Source organism: Ambystoma mexicanum, chromosome 6p (assembly GCF_040938575.1).
Source record: "Ambystoma mexicanum isolate Mex_15411 chromosome 6p, UKY_AmexF1_1, whole genome shotgun sequence".
Lineage (NCBI taxonomy): Eukaryota > Metazoa > Chordata > Amphibia > Caudata > Ambystomatidae > Ambystoma > Ambystoma mexicanum.
The window spans coordinates 375,563,428-375,579,362 of NC_090935.1; the positions used below are offsets into that span (position 1 = coordinate 375,563,428).

Below are 15,935 nucleotides of genomic sequence, written 5' to 3' on the forward strand. Positions count from 1 at the left end.
TTTCAATGTAAACTAAATCACAATAAATAAATAATAGAAGGACTTCAGGTCTGCATTGCTCAGACCCATGTGCAATGTTTATGTACTCCTCCATCCTAACAGTTATCATACAATATAGCCTCCCATTGGTAATTTAGGTGTTGTCTCCTATCTCCTGTAGAAGGTCCTCCAACCCTTCCTGTGAAGAACAATATAGCTATTGAACTGTCCCTTGTGCCTCGCGATGTGTCTTGCAACATCATTGTGACAGTTTGCATTACATTTTGTCTTCTTACTTCTTAGGGGTGCAAAGCTTTGTGTAGTGAAAACGAAAAGAAAGGATAAACAAGCTGAAACTCTGACACAAGATTACATTATAACACGTAAGTAGTTCAACTTCTTTTCTTTTTCTGAAATGAAATCATGTGATGCCTGAATTATCATTTTTTACATCATGGTTAGGCCAGGCATAGCACTGTCATTCTGGGTCACATGTTTAGAAATGCTCTAGCACAACCCTGGTTCTGTGTCGTCATTACTTTTTCCATAGATCAGTGCTCATACATAAGAATACCCTAAGAATATAACAAAGTATGTCGAATATATAGGGTTATGGCTCTTTATTGGAGCTACTAGGCATCTGAGCAATGATCTCAGCCGTTTAAAATCTTGATCAACAACTAATTCTGAGTTTAATGCAAGGACATAGTGTTTAGATGTAAGGAGTGAAAAAATTGCATTTTGAGGATTTACCCAAAAGAGATTTCAACAAGCAGAATGCACAAATAAAAAACACAATTAAAGAAAACCATTTCTTCAAGCTCTGTCCAAATATGTCTTGATTAATTTAATCCTGGCCAATATTCGGTTTTCAAATGTAATAGTTTGTCCTCTCTCTTGCAGTTTGTTTGTAAGCTATCATTGGTGAAGTCAAGTAATTCCTATCAAGTTAAATGATATAGGGGGTCATATTGCATGTGTGCTAAAATTGCACAAAGGGGACAACTTCCAATACAATTTTCCTCGATGCTGCCCTCGCCTTGCATTTTGATATATTTCGACCAACGATGAAGAAGTGACACGTAAATCTGGATGGGCGTAAGTTTACGTGTCAATTTACGCTATTTTTTTAAAATAATTTAGAAATGCATATCAAAACGTGGAAGCCAGGCAGGTGAGGTTTACAGGCCTTCCGTAGGAATCCAATGCATATGCGTCAGAATCGAGTTAAGATATTGCCAGACACGCATTCAGTTTTGTATGGCTGAGCAGATGGGATGGCGATGCACTCACTTTGTAATATATAAAACATTGAGAATTTCCCAGATTGTTAAAATCAACGGTCAAAGTTTTACACATTTTGTTTTACAATCCAAGTCATTGAAAAGAACACTTGTGTTTATTTATTTTTGGTATCCCACATTGCTCTACTTTCTGCTTCTATAAAGCGGGTTTAGTGGAGGGAGTGAATCCGAGTGTTGGTATTGTCTTGGTGATTCGGGAGGAAGGACGAAGTTGCCAGGTGTTCCCTTTCAGATGATGGTAACGTGCTTTGCTACTTGACTGTGCACAGTGCTTTTTCCATGTTAGGCTGACAAGTGGATGGGCATTTGATGGTGGCTGGAACCAGGAAAAACTGTTTTTTTATACCTTTGCAGAATGAATGAAAGTCGTCTTCAAGCCCCAGGTAGAGGGCGAGTAAGTTGCAAAGTGCTGTGCCCCATGCATTAAGGCTTTAGTCAACAAATGACATCTACTTAGCTGGTTGAGTGGTAAGTAGATTGTGTGATGCCAATCCCAGGTGTCTCGTTGGTATGTAAGTGTAGATGACTTTGGATAATGATTTCACTGTTCAACTTTAAGGTGTTTAGTGGGTTAGAAAGAGAGAATTTTGAAGCTGTTCCATTCTTTAATTTGGAGCAAGTTTGAGGACTGTGCTGCTAGGGTGATGTGGTGGCAGCATTGCATTCCAAGGAAGATACAGGATGCGTGATTTTGAGCACTTTCATTTGTCAATAATGCTGTATATAAGGCATTCCAAAAGTCTAGGGAGAGCAAGTTAATGCTTGGCTGCTTTGATGGTAAAGGAGACATTTTTCTCAAGATGAGTATGCTTTTGATAAAGGAGTTCACTTTTGTTAAAAGGGCAACTCTGAGTCAGAGCACTGGTAAGGTTTTTACTTTATGAAGCTGGTTGAGGCTAGTGGACTCATGGAACATGGCCAGTTGTATTGCTGTGGAATGATGAAGCCCATTAAAATATGATCTATTTTGGTTGTATTAAGATTGTTATTTTTCATATTCTTGTTTCTAGCTGACACATGGATTTTTATGTGCAGCTGTGTATGATATCAGCGGACATGTGGCATTCAGTGTTTTTGGAATGGATAGGAGTTGCCAAAATTAGCATGTAAATGTTATGATTTTGGTATAATCTTGGCCTTCTGAAAACCTGACTATTCAGCTGACACATAAGAGGCACTATAAATCAACCAATAGACACCCATTAGCACTAGCATCGATCTGAGGGAAACTTGTTCCTAGTTTACACGAAAATACAACAAACAAACCCTCAACTGCACAGCAAAATACTTCAGAAGATCCAAAGTAAGTCATTCGGGTTGATGTACAAGCAACCTTTCAAGATGAATGACCCCTACCCTACAGCCTGGACGTGCAGCAGGCAAATGCACAAAGCTTCAGGAGTGAGAGAGTTCAGACACATTTACACAGATCTCCCTGCATCCCTTATATCTAAAACAATCGCGAAAAGAATGTTTGTCAACAGAGGCCATAACCAATTACTTAAACTGAATACTCGAACACTGAACTGTGCTTCTAGAACCCAGTGCTTCCCTCTCAGTCATCCACTCCCTTCCGACTCACCTTCTGCCCTGTGATACTTTGTCGTGGAACGAGACTGGATTGCCATAATAAATGTGCCACCATAGAACCCAAATCCCCACCTCAACCTTCCGTTTCTTGACAATTCCCCTTGCCTGCTACCTCCCCTCAAGCACCAGCACCTTGTCCGCTAAGCATGCACACACAGTATTCACAAGCAACTACACACACACTTCCTCGCACATACACACATTCTATTTTTTTTTAAAACAAACCTGTTCCATGTCGACCGCAGGCTGCATGCATATCCAGCTCGCAGGCACAGCAAGATCAGGATGTTACCTTTGGATGGAAGCAGGGAGAGTAAGATACCAGTGCCTTGCCCTGGGTTCTGTGTGTGAGCTAGTAGACTAAAGCAGGGACCAGGGATTATGGGGATGGGCAGGAGGGCCCTCTACCTTTAAATGTCAATGTTGCCACTTTAGCAACGCACTCGTGACTGCACCCAATAATGGTTTAATAGCACTGTAATTTTCCCATTTTCAGGCTGGCCCTCCGAATATATGACAGCATATTGCCCCGTGAAACCTTTGCCTCACGGCTGGGATGCAAATTATGACTGGATTGCCATAAGAAATCTGCGGTAAAAGACCCAAAGCCACAGTCCTCTGATATGATATATGATATGATGTGGCATTTATAACTCGCTTATACAAAAGTGTTTCTCCCTCCCCTTCCTTGACATTTCCTTTGCCCCCTCCCTCACCTCAGGGACCAGCCCTGGTCCATGGCGCATGCACACACTGCATTGAAACACACACACACACACACACAACCCCTCTCATATATACACACACACAAACACATAAACATGTTTCTCCAGCATTGGATCTTTCATGGATTCACATGCTTAGACCATTCCCCGTCGTCAGACTGAGAACCCTCGGTACGTTTATAAAGCCGTTTTTCCCTAGGAAAACTTCAACACTTTTGTGTCCTACCCACGTCGCTCTTGAGGCTGTCCACGCATGCCCCAATAGGACGTGGCCGTATAAATGCCCCGCCCCCGCGGCTCCCTTCAGATTTCAACCGTCTTCCAAAGCAGTGGGATCACCTTGCGTCATCTATTGTTTTGTCAAGGTTGTTCGTTGTATTTTTCCTAATGTCTGGAAAAGCCCTGTTCCGCCCGTGCGCTACGTGCGGGCTAAAGAAAGTGTATGAGGGGGATGGACATATGGACTGCATATATTGTCTACACCATCACCACTCGGCAGACAAGTGCGACATATGTAAGGGCTTCTCCCAAAAGACTCTTAAAGACCGGAGTTGGCGGTTAGTGGCCTGGTTGAGCGATGGAGCGGGTGCGTACCCGCCTTCGGAGGTAGGCTCCACGTGCAGCGTGGCCTCGGCATCAAAATCCTCAGGGGCACCCCGCCGTTCAGCATCAGCCGAACCCCGGTGAAGAAACCACGCCCGGCGGAAAAAGGGTCGTCGGGAAGCCATTCCGCAAGGGAGTCTTCGCTGAAGAAAACCTCATCATCATCACCATCGTCAAAGAAGGAGAGAAAGGAAAAGTTGAAATCCTCCTCCTCAGGTGATCACCATAGATCATCCTCGAGTAGAGAGTCTGAGAAGCACAGGTCAAGTTACAAAAGGCAGGAACGCCTCAAGGAACTGCGCAGGCACCACCGTTGTCGACGGCGGGGAGATCGTCGACGGCGGGGAGATCGTCGACTCCCTCACTACCAATGACGCAGTTGGTTTCGTCGATTGTTATGCCACAGGTAGTGGCTATGACGACGGCTGGCCCAGCCTTGGCCTCGTCGACGGAGATCCCGCAGGAAGCCTGGCGACCGGAGGTATTCGATACGGTTTTACCAGAGTCCTTGCTGCAGCTGGAGGCGGCCTTGTCGGTGTCCTCTGTAGAAGAGGAGTGTGAGAGGATAGCTGGGCCTGCAGAGTTCGGGTTACAAGGGGTTAGCAAGTAAACTCTTTCCAGTGGAACTAATATTTCAGTTACAACCCCTCTTCTTAACCCGCAGTCTGTTCTATCACTAGAAGTTCTATCCACATTGCATACCTTGTTAAAGAAATTGGACGAAAGATTACCTCAGGTGGCAACTCCGACCAAATCGACCGTCGACAAACCTGGCCCTTCCCGTCAGCCAACTCCGACGATGTCGACGGCTGTACCGACGCGTGAGGGCCTCGCAGGTGCACGCCAGGAGGAAGGGGAGCTGTCAGACTCAGAAGGAGGGTCCTTATCGGCTGTTTCGTTGTCCCCCCTCTAGGGATCCAACCTGGGAGTCGGAGGCAGAATTCAAACCCCCAAGGAGCCCAGCTCAACTGTCCCCCCGGACGACATTGGGTCGTTTCATGCCATGATGAGCAAAGCCTGTACCGAGTTCGGATTAGCTCAGGCGGAAGAGAAAAAAGACTTTTCTATTCGACCACATGGGGAAGAGAAGGAGGTCGGTTTTCTCGGTGCCCATCCTGGATCATATGTGGCAGGAGGGTTTGCAGACGATGCGTCATCCTTTCTCGGAGCCCGCAATTAAAGGTAGGCTGAAGAAGAAATTTAAGGCTCCAGAATCCACCCCCAAGTGTCTATCCTCCCAACCAGCCCCAGACTTGGTAGTGTCAGCAGCGGCAGCGAGAAAAGCAAGGTCCCAGCACAAATGCTCAACCACCCCCCCCCCCCCGAAGAACGAGGCCAGGAGAAAGGATGCCTTTGGCAAGAAGTTGTTGTCGGCGGGGGCGAAGACAGTGAAGGCCGCCAACTCTCTGGCTATAATGGCCAGATATGATAGAGAGATGTGGCACCGGTAGGCACCTATACTAGAGCATCTTCCAGAAGAACATAGGAAAGCGGCGATGTTACTCGTCCGAGAAGGTGAGGAGGCCTCAAATCATTCTATTAACATCGCTGTGCACCTCGCAGAATCAGGATTTAAACAAGTCAACAACGGGGTGGTTCTACGGAAGCAAGCGTGGCTAAAATGCACCAACTTTAGACCTGAGGTGCAATACAAGGTGCTGGATATGCCCTTTGAGGGAGACCACCTGTTCGGCGAAAAGGTGGATGAGGCCTTAAAGGGTATGAAGGAGGACTCTAACACGGCGCGTTCTTTGGGTGCCCTCCAGAGTGGAAGGAATTTTCGTTCTTTTTGCCCCTTTAGGGGAGCATCAGGGAACTCCCGATTCTCAGCATCAAGAGACAGGCCTTTCAATAGGCCGACGTACTCGTCGCAGGGCTATAGTCGGGCCTCGCAAGCGGCGAAGCGACGACGAGACTACCAGACCTCCAGCAAGAAGACGGGCTGTTCGTCGTCGAGAGATAAGCCCAAAGACCAACAATGACGGGCGTCAGAACGTCCTGGGAGGCAGGGTATCACATTGTCGGCGAATGGGAGCAAATAACCACAGATCAGTGGGTGCTGGACACCCTAAGGCTTGGACACTCCCTGCAATTCAAGAGCAAACCTCTGCATGTTCCACCAGCGTTTTTGGCTCAACCCCACCTGAGCGGGTTGCAACAGGAAATAGTGCTTATGCTACAAAAAGGGGCTATAGAATTGGTCCCTGCATCACAGAGGGGTCAGGGGGTTTATTCCCGATACTTCGTAGTGAAAAAGCCAAACGGAAAATGGCGTCCCATTCTCAACATTCGCGACAACAAAACGTTGAAAAGGCAAAAATTCAAGATGCTCACACTCCTGGAAGTGATCCGGTCTATCCAAGGAGGAGACTTTCTGGCGTCTCTGGATCTTCAGGACGCGTACTTCCACATACCAATGTGTCAACGACACAGAAAGTTCCTAAGGTTTGTGGTAGGACGAACTCACTACCAGTTCACAGTGCTCCCGTTTGGACTAAAATCCTCTCCAAGACGTTTACGAAATGTTTAGCACCAGTTGCAGCTTGGTTGAGAAAGCAAGGCCATCATGTGTACCTGTACCTCGACGACTGGTTGGTGAGAGGATCCTATAGCAACTCAAACAAGTTTGCAAGCCACCATGCAGCTGCTATGACGGCTGGGATTTGCAGTAAACTTCGAGAAGTCTTCGTTGACTCCGTCGAGAAACTTAGTGTTCTCGGGTGCACAGTTCGAAACCCATTCGGGGTTAGTAAAACCATCAGTCGACAGAATCCACAGACTCAATCGGATGGCAGGTCAGTGGAGGTTCAATACCACAGTGTTGTTGAGGAAATACATGTCGATTCTGGGCGCTATGGCGTCTTGCATTCCTCTGGTGAACAACTGCCGCCTGTTCATGAGGCCAATTCAAGAGTTCCTGGCGGATCGGTGGACCCAGACCCAAGGTCTCTGGTTGGACAAACTGATCGTAGACGACGACAAGGTCCTACGAGCTCTTCGATGGTGGCAGAGTTTTCAGAACCTATCCAGGGGAGTACCCCTGCAGGAACCGGAATTTGCGTGACCATAGTGACAGACGCGTCCCTGACGGGCTGGGGAGCACATATGGGTACTCTCCAAACACAAGGTCGGTGGTTTCCCAGGGAATCTCTCCTGCACATCAACGTTCTGGAGTTGAGGGCAGTGCGCTGGGCCCTAAAATCTTTCCTGCAACACATAAAAGGCTCAGTAGTGAGAATATTGACAGACAACACGACAACAATGTTTTACTTGAGAAAACAAGGAGCCACGCGGTCCGGAACCCTTTCCACCAAGGCTCAGAAGGTATGGCATTGGGCTCTGAAGCACGATATAACCATCGTAGCTCACCATCTCCCTGGAGTAAGGAACGAACAAGCGGACTCCCTCAACAGAAAAATGGACCAGGTACACGAATGGGAGATAGACAGCCTTCAGTTATCGAAGATCTTCGAGAAGTGGGGGCAATCCCCCCTAGATCTCTTTGCAACGAAGGAGAACAAGAACTACGAACACTACGCCAGCAGGTGGCCACAGAAGGGCTCTCTGGGGGAAGCCTTCTCCTTCCCGTGGACAGACAAGTTTCTCTACGCCTTTCCCCCGTTTCCTCTCATACGGAGGACCCTACAATGGATTTGCAGATACAGTTGCCGGGTCATCCTAGTGGCTCTGTATTGGCCGAGGCAAGTGTGGTTTTCCGACCTGCTCCAACTGTCAGTAGAGCAACCGATAACATTTTGGAAAACCCCAGACCTCCTGTCCCGGGACAAAGGCACAGTATGGCATCACGACCCGGCCAGTCTCAATCTCACAGCTTGGCTCCTGACTTTTCGGAGTTTGGTGCCCTAAGCATTTCGTCGGATTGTCGGAGAATCCTGCAGGCCGCACAAGCTCCTTCCACGAACACATCGTATGCATGCAAGTGGAGAAGATTCTGTGGGTGGTGTCAAAGCCAGCCAGGATTGCACCCCTTGAATGTAACTCCGGAACAACTTCTACCATATCTGTTGCATTTGGCAGAGAGCGGATTGTCTTTTTCGTCGATAAAGGTACACCTGGCGGCCATCTCAAGGTTCACGAGGAAAAGGTAGTCGTCTCCCTTGTTTACTGATAGGCTGATAAAGCACTTCATGAGGGGTCTGTTCCGTACATTCCCTCTGATTAAGCACTTTCCACCAACATGGAGTCTCAACTTGGTGTTAGCAGGGCTAATGAAAGCTCCCTTCGAACCGATGGCTTCCGTGGAAATTGGCTTTTCTAATAGCTATCACGTCAGCTCGATGGCTCTCAGAGATACAAGCGTTGGTCATATATCCACCGTACTTGAGGTTCTTTAAGGACAAAGTGGTGCTGTCGACTAATCCTCATTTTATTCCGAAAGTGCCTACTGTTTATCATAAACATTCGTCAATTGTTCTACCTACCTTCTTCGCAACTCCTTCATCAGCTGCGGAAAAAGCCCTTCATACTTTGGACGTGAAGAGAGCTCTGAAATTCTACCTTCATCGATCCCAGCAATTCAGAACTACGCAGCAACTGTTTGTGGCATATGGACCGTCGATGAGAGGAAAGGCAATCTCAAAACAAGGACTAGCTAGATGGGTCTCGTCGACGATTGCTTTTTGTCACTCCAAGGCGGGAAAACCACTGGAAGGACGTCCGAGGGCTCATTCCACGAGATCAAGGTCGTCCTCGGCGGCACTGTGGGCAGGGATTCTGCTGACAGACATTTGCCAAGCGGCGTCCTGGTCAGTGCCACACACGTTTACCCGCCATTACTGCCTTGAAAGGCAGCATGCGGACGATATGCAGATGGGAAGAGCAGTCCTGCGCCATCTCTTTCAGTGAGGTATGCCCCGTCCAGCGGGAATGACTATATATATGTTTATACGCAAATATGTATATATTTGTGCTTCTTTCCATATGGGTAAAGATATGTAGATATATGCTTGTTCTTAAGCGCAGGTAGTGTTTGTGTGTGTATATATATATATATATATGTATGTACATATATATATTTTTTTATACATGTGTATATATAAAAGATGTGATAAAATGGATGTTAATTACATTCACACCGCCATATCAGAGTTACTGCTGTGTAATCTATTCTAAGCATGTAAATCCATGAAAGATCCAATGCTGGAGAAGGGAATAGTTTCTTACCTGTAACTCCATTTCGAGTGGATTGGGTCCTCAGACGTATTCCATATCTATGACATGTAATCACCACAGCTGTGCTGCTTCGGAAACTTTTTTCTGCGTCCTGCGTCGATGACGTCGATGCGCCGTCGTCGAGGACCTCGTCCGACGTCATCCGATGTGATAAGTAGGACGCACAACGCCCGTAGCCTCAGTTCCGTTTTTTCCGCGAACGTGTTGCTTCGTGATTCTCGGTTCACGCCTCGACTCTTTAGAGTTCTGTTCTCGCGGTTCTTCGAACCTGTTCGTTTTGTGAAAATCCTTTGTGTGAAGATGTCTTCTACTTCGTCTTCGACCCCGCGTCCGGGTTTCAAGAAGTGCGGGGAGTGTGGGTCCAAGATGTCGGTGACGGACTCGCACGACGCCTGCCTCTGGTGCCTCGGGGCGGCCCACGACACGGATGACTGTATCGACTGCCAGTCGCTCACGTCCAAAGCATTACGCGAACGTAAGAAGAAGTTGTCGGTAGGTCGGGTGTCCAAGCCCAGGAAGTCGAAGTCTGCGGGGCTTTCGACGGATGATTCGAGGGGTGCCTCTCCGCGTCATCGTCGGAAGTCTCGTGGGTCTCCTTCTAGGAGTCGGTCTCGCCACTCCTCAGCCTCTTCGAGGCATTCTCGGAAGCGCTGACACCGGTCGTCTTCCAGGTCCTCTTCGGAGGACTCTGCCCGGCACGTCGCTTACCCCACCAGCCATGCGATGCCGGAGGAATGGGCTTCCTTCGGGAAGAAAATGCTGGCGATTCTTGAGTCGCAGGGTACTATGCCGTCCGCGCCCCCGAGTGGGGTCGGTCGTGAGAGGTCGAGAGACACCGCTCGCAAGAGTGGTCGGCACGAGTCACGGGAGAGGTCCCGTTCGGACAAGGAGACTCGTTCTCGACGTACCCGTTCCAGGTCCCGGTCCTCGACGCGTTCGAGACCGCATGCACCTGTGAGGTCTTCGAGGAAGACATCGACGTCTGAGGCGTCGAGGGCGTCGACAGGCTTTCTCGAGGCTCCGAGGAAGTCGTCGAGGCCGTCGACGCTCAGGTCGTCGAGGGACACGCTCAGGGCTCCGGCTTCGAGGGCTGTGTCGACGCCGCCGTTGCTGGAGGCGCTGCATCTGACGTCGACGCCGATTTCCTCGACGCCGATCCTCTCGGCACCGATGCCGGTTCTCTCGGCGCCGATTCGCTCGACGCCATCGACGCCTTTCGTATCGGAGGTTCCCCGTGGCACGGGAGAACCCCCTAGGAAGGCTCTGGTTAAGAGCAAGCACTCTCGGGTGCCTTCTTTTCGCCACCTGGACTATATTTCAGAGGCGGATGAGGATTCTGATGGCCTGGTTCCTAGTCGGGTTCCAGATGAAATTGTCTCGGGCCATAGTCAGTTTGACGATTTGAGACAGTCACTGCATGATGCCAGTGGACTGGACACCTCTCCGGAGGTGGAGTTTTGTAGGCCTGAGCCTGGCTCTCATGCCGATTCCTCGTACCAGCGCCTTATGGCTAGGGTTTCTGAGTACTTGGGATGGTCTGCTCCCCCAGGGGAGTTTGTGCAGGATGATCTGACGGACATCCTTGATGTTGGTCCCCCAACTGATCCGGTACTGCCGTTCCATATGGCTCTACAGAGAAGGGTGGCGGCGGCTTGGACTGCTCCGGAGAGTCTCCCGGCGGTGGGCAGATCCTTGTCGCGAAAATACCGTCCAGCCAGTAGCGACCCCTGCTACTTGACCAGGCACCCTACTCCTGAGAGTTTGGTGGTGCAGGCGGCCACCGCCCCGGCAAAGCAGGCGTCGTACCCTACCATCCCTCCTGATAGGGACGACAAACGTTTTGATGGCTGGGCGAAGAAAGTGTTTTCTTCTGGTGGTATGGCGCTTCAGGCGGCCAACTCCATTTGTGCCTTGTCTCGTTTCACACACACTCTGTGGAACTGTGTTGCGTTAGCGGCTGAACATATTACCGAAGGGGACGAACGGGATGGTTTCCTTGCAATATCCAGGATGGTAAGGATGCCATGTGTGTGTCAGTTCAGTCGGGTTTGGATTTAGCTGAATGCGTCAGTTGGTCCATGGCGGCGAGCACCGTGATACGCAGGTTTGCGTGGTTGCGGAAGTCGGGGTTTGCTCCTGATGTGCAGTCTCGGCTCCTCAACGTGCCCTTTGACGGTGAACACCTTTTTGGCAGCAAGGCTGACGAGAGCCTTGAGAGGTTGCAGACCTCGAAAGCTGCAGCGAAGTCGTTGGGCGCTGCAGTCCGCCAACCTCCGCCTTTTCGTCCTAGGGGACAGCAGTGGAGGGGTGGTTCTTTTCGCTATTACTCGTCCTTCAGTAAAGCGAGAGGAGCTGGCAGTCAAAGAGGCCAACGCAGGGGTACCGGAGGTGGACGACAGGGTACCCGTGGTGCCAAGGCCGCTCTGGCAGTTGCCTCTTTGCCCTCAGGTAACGCCGCGGCCGCTCTCACTCAGTCATGAGGCCATGTCCCATGGTTCGCCGGTTGGGGGAAGGCTGGCGCAGCATCTTGTAGAGTGGCAAGCCATTACTTCAGATGTGTGGGTTCTGGAGATCATAACCCACGGCTACTGTCTTCCCTTTCGGCACAGGCCTCGCGACAATCCACCGGGGAACCTCTCTTTGCAGAGTCCGGATCCGCTCCTTGCGCAGGAAATTCAAGCCCTGCTGGAGAAAGGCGCCATAGAACTGGTGCCTGTAGCGGAGAGGAACATGGGATGGTATTCACCTTATTTTTTGATTTCGAAGAAAGACGGGGGATTGAGACCCATCATGGACTTGCGCGGTTTGAACAAACTCCTCAGGAAGGACAAGTTCAAGATGGTTACTCTCTCTCAAGTCCTCCAGGCCCTTCAGCTTCAGGACTGGTTGGTGTCACTCGACCTCAAGGATGCTTACTTCCATGTGCCGATCCATCCCAAGCACAAGAAGTACCTGAGGTTCGCGGTTGGCGACTCGCACTTTCAGTTTCGGGTCCTGCCGTTCGGATTGACCTCCGCCCCAAGGGTTTTCAACAAGCTCATGGTGGTGGTGGCAGCGCATCTCAGGAAAGGGGGGATTCACGTCTACCCCTACCTGGACGATTGGTTGATCAGGGGGAGCTCTCCCGAGCAAGTCCTGGATCATCTGTCCGTCACCTGCCACTCCCTTCACAGGCTGGGCTTCTCCCTCAATTTAAAGAAGTCCCATTTGACGCCAACACAGCAACTCCAGTACATCGGAGCAGTGCTCGACACTTCCCTGGGGCAGTGTTTTCCTCCCCAGGTGAGGGCTCTTCACATTCAGCAGATGGTGCACAAGTTTCAGCATGCCCAGACGCTCCCAGCGTTCGAGTTCTTGAGGCTGCTCGGCCTCATGGCATCCTGCATTCTTCTGGTGCCAGAGGCTCGCCTGCGGATGAGATCTTTGCAGTGGGCGCTCAAGACGCAATGGTCGCAGTCCTCCGGCAGGATGTCGGACCCGGTTCAGGTGCCGCCCTCGGTCGCCCGGGACCTTCTGTGGTGGGCCGTCGAAGGCAACTTGATGAAGGGGGCTCCTTTTTGGCTTCCCTGGCCGGAGGTGACGATCGTGACGGATGCATCCCTCACGGGTTGGGGAGCTCATGCCAACGAGCTGACAGTCAGCGGTCGTTGGTCTCCGTCGGAGTCCAGACTCCATATCAATCTGTTGGAGCTGAGGGCCGTCAGGCTAGCCCTGAAGGCTTTTCTGCCGACTGTGCGAGGAAAGAGTGTCCTGATCCTGACGGACAACACAGTGGCCATGCACTACCTCAACAAAAAGGGGGGGCAGGGTCACTTCCTCTGTGCAGGGAGGCGATGCAGCTCGAGTTCTGGGCCATCCAGCAGGAATTTTCGATCTCGGCAGTTCATCTGGCTGGAGACGAAAACGTGACGGCGGACGCTCTGAGCAGGCAGAGCACGATCTCTCACGAGTGGGAGTTGGCTCAGGAGATTCTCCTGGAGATCTTCGCCCTTTGGGGGACCCCTGAAGTGGATCTCTTCGCCTCCAGTGTCAACCGGAAGTGCGAAAGGTTTTGCTTGCGGGAATTTCCTCCGAAAGGAGCCTTGGGAGACGCGTTCGTGGTGGAGTGGTCGTTCCCGCTGCTGTACGCGTTTCCTCCAGTCCCCGTCATCCCGCAAGTGCTGCGGAGGTTACAGAAGTTCGGTTCCAGGATGATCCTCATTGCTCCGGCGTGGGCTCGGAGGACGTGGTACCCGGACCTTCTCGACTTGTCCATCTGCCCTCCGCGTCGTCTTCCCCACCGAGACAATCTGCTCTCACGGGAGGGGGGTCAGGTTCTCCATCCAGAGGTCAGATCCCTCAACCTTCACGCTTGGCTTCTGAAAGGTTGAGGTATGTGGATTGGGACCTCCCTGAAGACGTGATGGAAGTGTTGCTTTCGGCCCGAAGGCCAGCAACAAAGTCTCTGTACTGTTGCCATTGGCGTAAGTTCTGCGACTGGTGCCGAGTTCAGAATGTGGATCCTTTTGCATGTGACATCCCCATGGTTCTGTCCTTTTTACTTTCTTTGGCCCACAGGGGCTTGCAAGTGGGTACCATTAAAGGTTACCTGGCGGCGCTGTCCATCTTTAAGCGCTCGTCTGAAGAGTGTTCTTACTTTAAAATCCCTTTAATTTCACAGTTTCTGAAAGGGCTCACTAATGTGTTCCCTCCGTCACCTTTCCTGGTGCCCGGTTGGGATTTAAACCTTGTTCTTAAGTTTCTTATGGGTGCTCCGTTTGAGCCTTTACATTCTTGCCCTTTGAGGCTGTTAACTCTGAAAACTGTGTTTTTAGTTGCGGTTACTTCCACTCGCAGAGTGAGTGAGTTACAGGCACTTTCAGTTAAGCCACCCTTCACTGTATTTCACAAGGACAGGGTTGTCCTTAGAGTTCGTCCTTCTTTTCTTCCCAAGGTAGTGACGGAATTTCATTTGGCCCAGAAGGTTGTTCTTCCGGCATTCTATCCTCCTCCGCATCCTGGTAAGGAAGAGGAGAGGCTCCATAGGCTTGATCCTAGGAGAGCTTTAAGCTTTTATGTTTCACGCATGTCCCGGGTCAGAGTGGACGATCAACTCTTTATTGGTTACGCTGGAAAGCGTTTAGGGCAAGCTGTGACGAAACAGACTTTGTCTCGCTGGATTATTTTGGCCATCTCGGAGTACTACCGCTTGGCGGGTAAGGACCCACCGGCTGGCTTGCGGGCCCATTCTACCAGGGGTATGGCTGCATCTACTGCCCTGCAGTGGGGTGTTCCTATTCGCAACATCTGTGATGCAGCCATCTGGGCTTCAGTACATACATTTGTACGTCACTATTCCCTTGATTCCATCCGAGCACAGGATCTGGCCTTTGGCAAGGCGGTCCTTTGCTCTGCTATTTGATTGGCTATTCTAAATTTTGATTCTAAATTCTTTCCCTCCTCCTTGCTCTGGTACTGCTTTGGGAGTCTGTCATAGATATGGAATACGTCGGAGGACCCAATCCCCTCGAAGAACAAGTTACTTTCTTACCTGGTAACGTTCTTTCGATCGGATGGTCCGACGACGTATTCCATATCGCTCCCGCCCTGCCTTCCCCGCTGCAGAATTTCTTTTGCGATTGCAGCTTACGTTCCGCAAGGCTTTGTGTGTGACTGGCAGTTGACTAATGTCACACGTTCTGGGGGAAAAAAACTACAACTGAGGCTACGGGCGTCGTGCGTCCTACTTATCACATCGGATGACGTCGGACGCCGGAGGAGGTCCTCGACGACGGCGCATCGACGCAGGACGCAGACGCCGAAAAAAGTTTCCGAAGCAGCACAGCTGTGGTGATTACATGTCATAGATATGGAATACGTCGTCGGACCATCCCATCGAAAGAACGTTACCAGGTAAGAAAGTAACTTGTTCTTCTCCAGCATTGGTATCTTTCATGGATTCACACGCGCCCGCCGGCCTCCCCTGACTGCAATGTACACACTGTGTTCCCCCCACGCTGCTTTGGAGGGGTTAAAATCTGAAGGGAGCCACGGGGGCGGGGCATTTATACGGCCACGTCCTATTGGGGCACGCGTGGACAGCCTCAAGAGCGACGTGGGTAGGACACAAAAGTGTCGAAGTTTTCCTAGGGAAAAACGGCTTTATAAAGGTACCAAGGGTTCCCAGTCTGACGACGGGGAATTTTCTAAGCATGTGAATCCATGAAAGATACCAATGCTGGAGAAATGGAGTTACAGGTAAGAAACTATTCCCTTCTGATGCTTGTAGAATCTGCTTAGATCACATGCTGTGCACAGGCCGACATCTAGTGGAAGCTGCAAAGTATTGCAGTTTGTTTTTTGAAACTCGAAAAGGGGCATCGAACTAGGGCGTGCCAGTAATACTATCCCTAGTGTGACGTCCCCTTTACCAATGACCCCTCACGCGTGTAGGACCCTCATATTGTTCTTTTCCGCCATACTAGTCGGACTCATGTTGCGGAGTTCCCTTGGCCATTTATACTTACAATTAACGTTAAAAAACTTCCCCACTTACTTCCAC

General features: G+C 50.3%; 1 protein-coding gene across 3 annotated transcripts in view; it reads left to right on the forward strand.

Moving 5' to 3' along the window:
- The window catches only part of WDR70 (WD repeat domain 70), a 2,341,596-nt gene that overhangs the window by 2,115,806 nt on the left and 209,855 nt on the right, over positions 1–15,935 (forward strand). For all 3 annotated transcript variants that reach the window (XM_069627151.1, XM_069627149.1, XM_069627150.1), the window contains exon 14: positions 283–362. In XM_069627151.1, the coding sequence (XP_069483252.1) occupies positions 283–362 (80 nt within the window). The remainder of the gene's footprint in view (positions 1–282; positions 363–15,935) is intronic.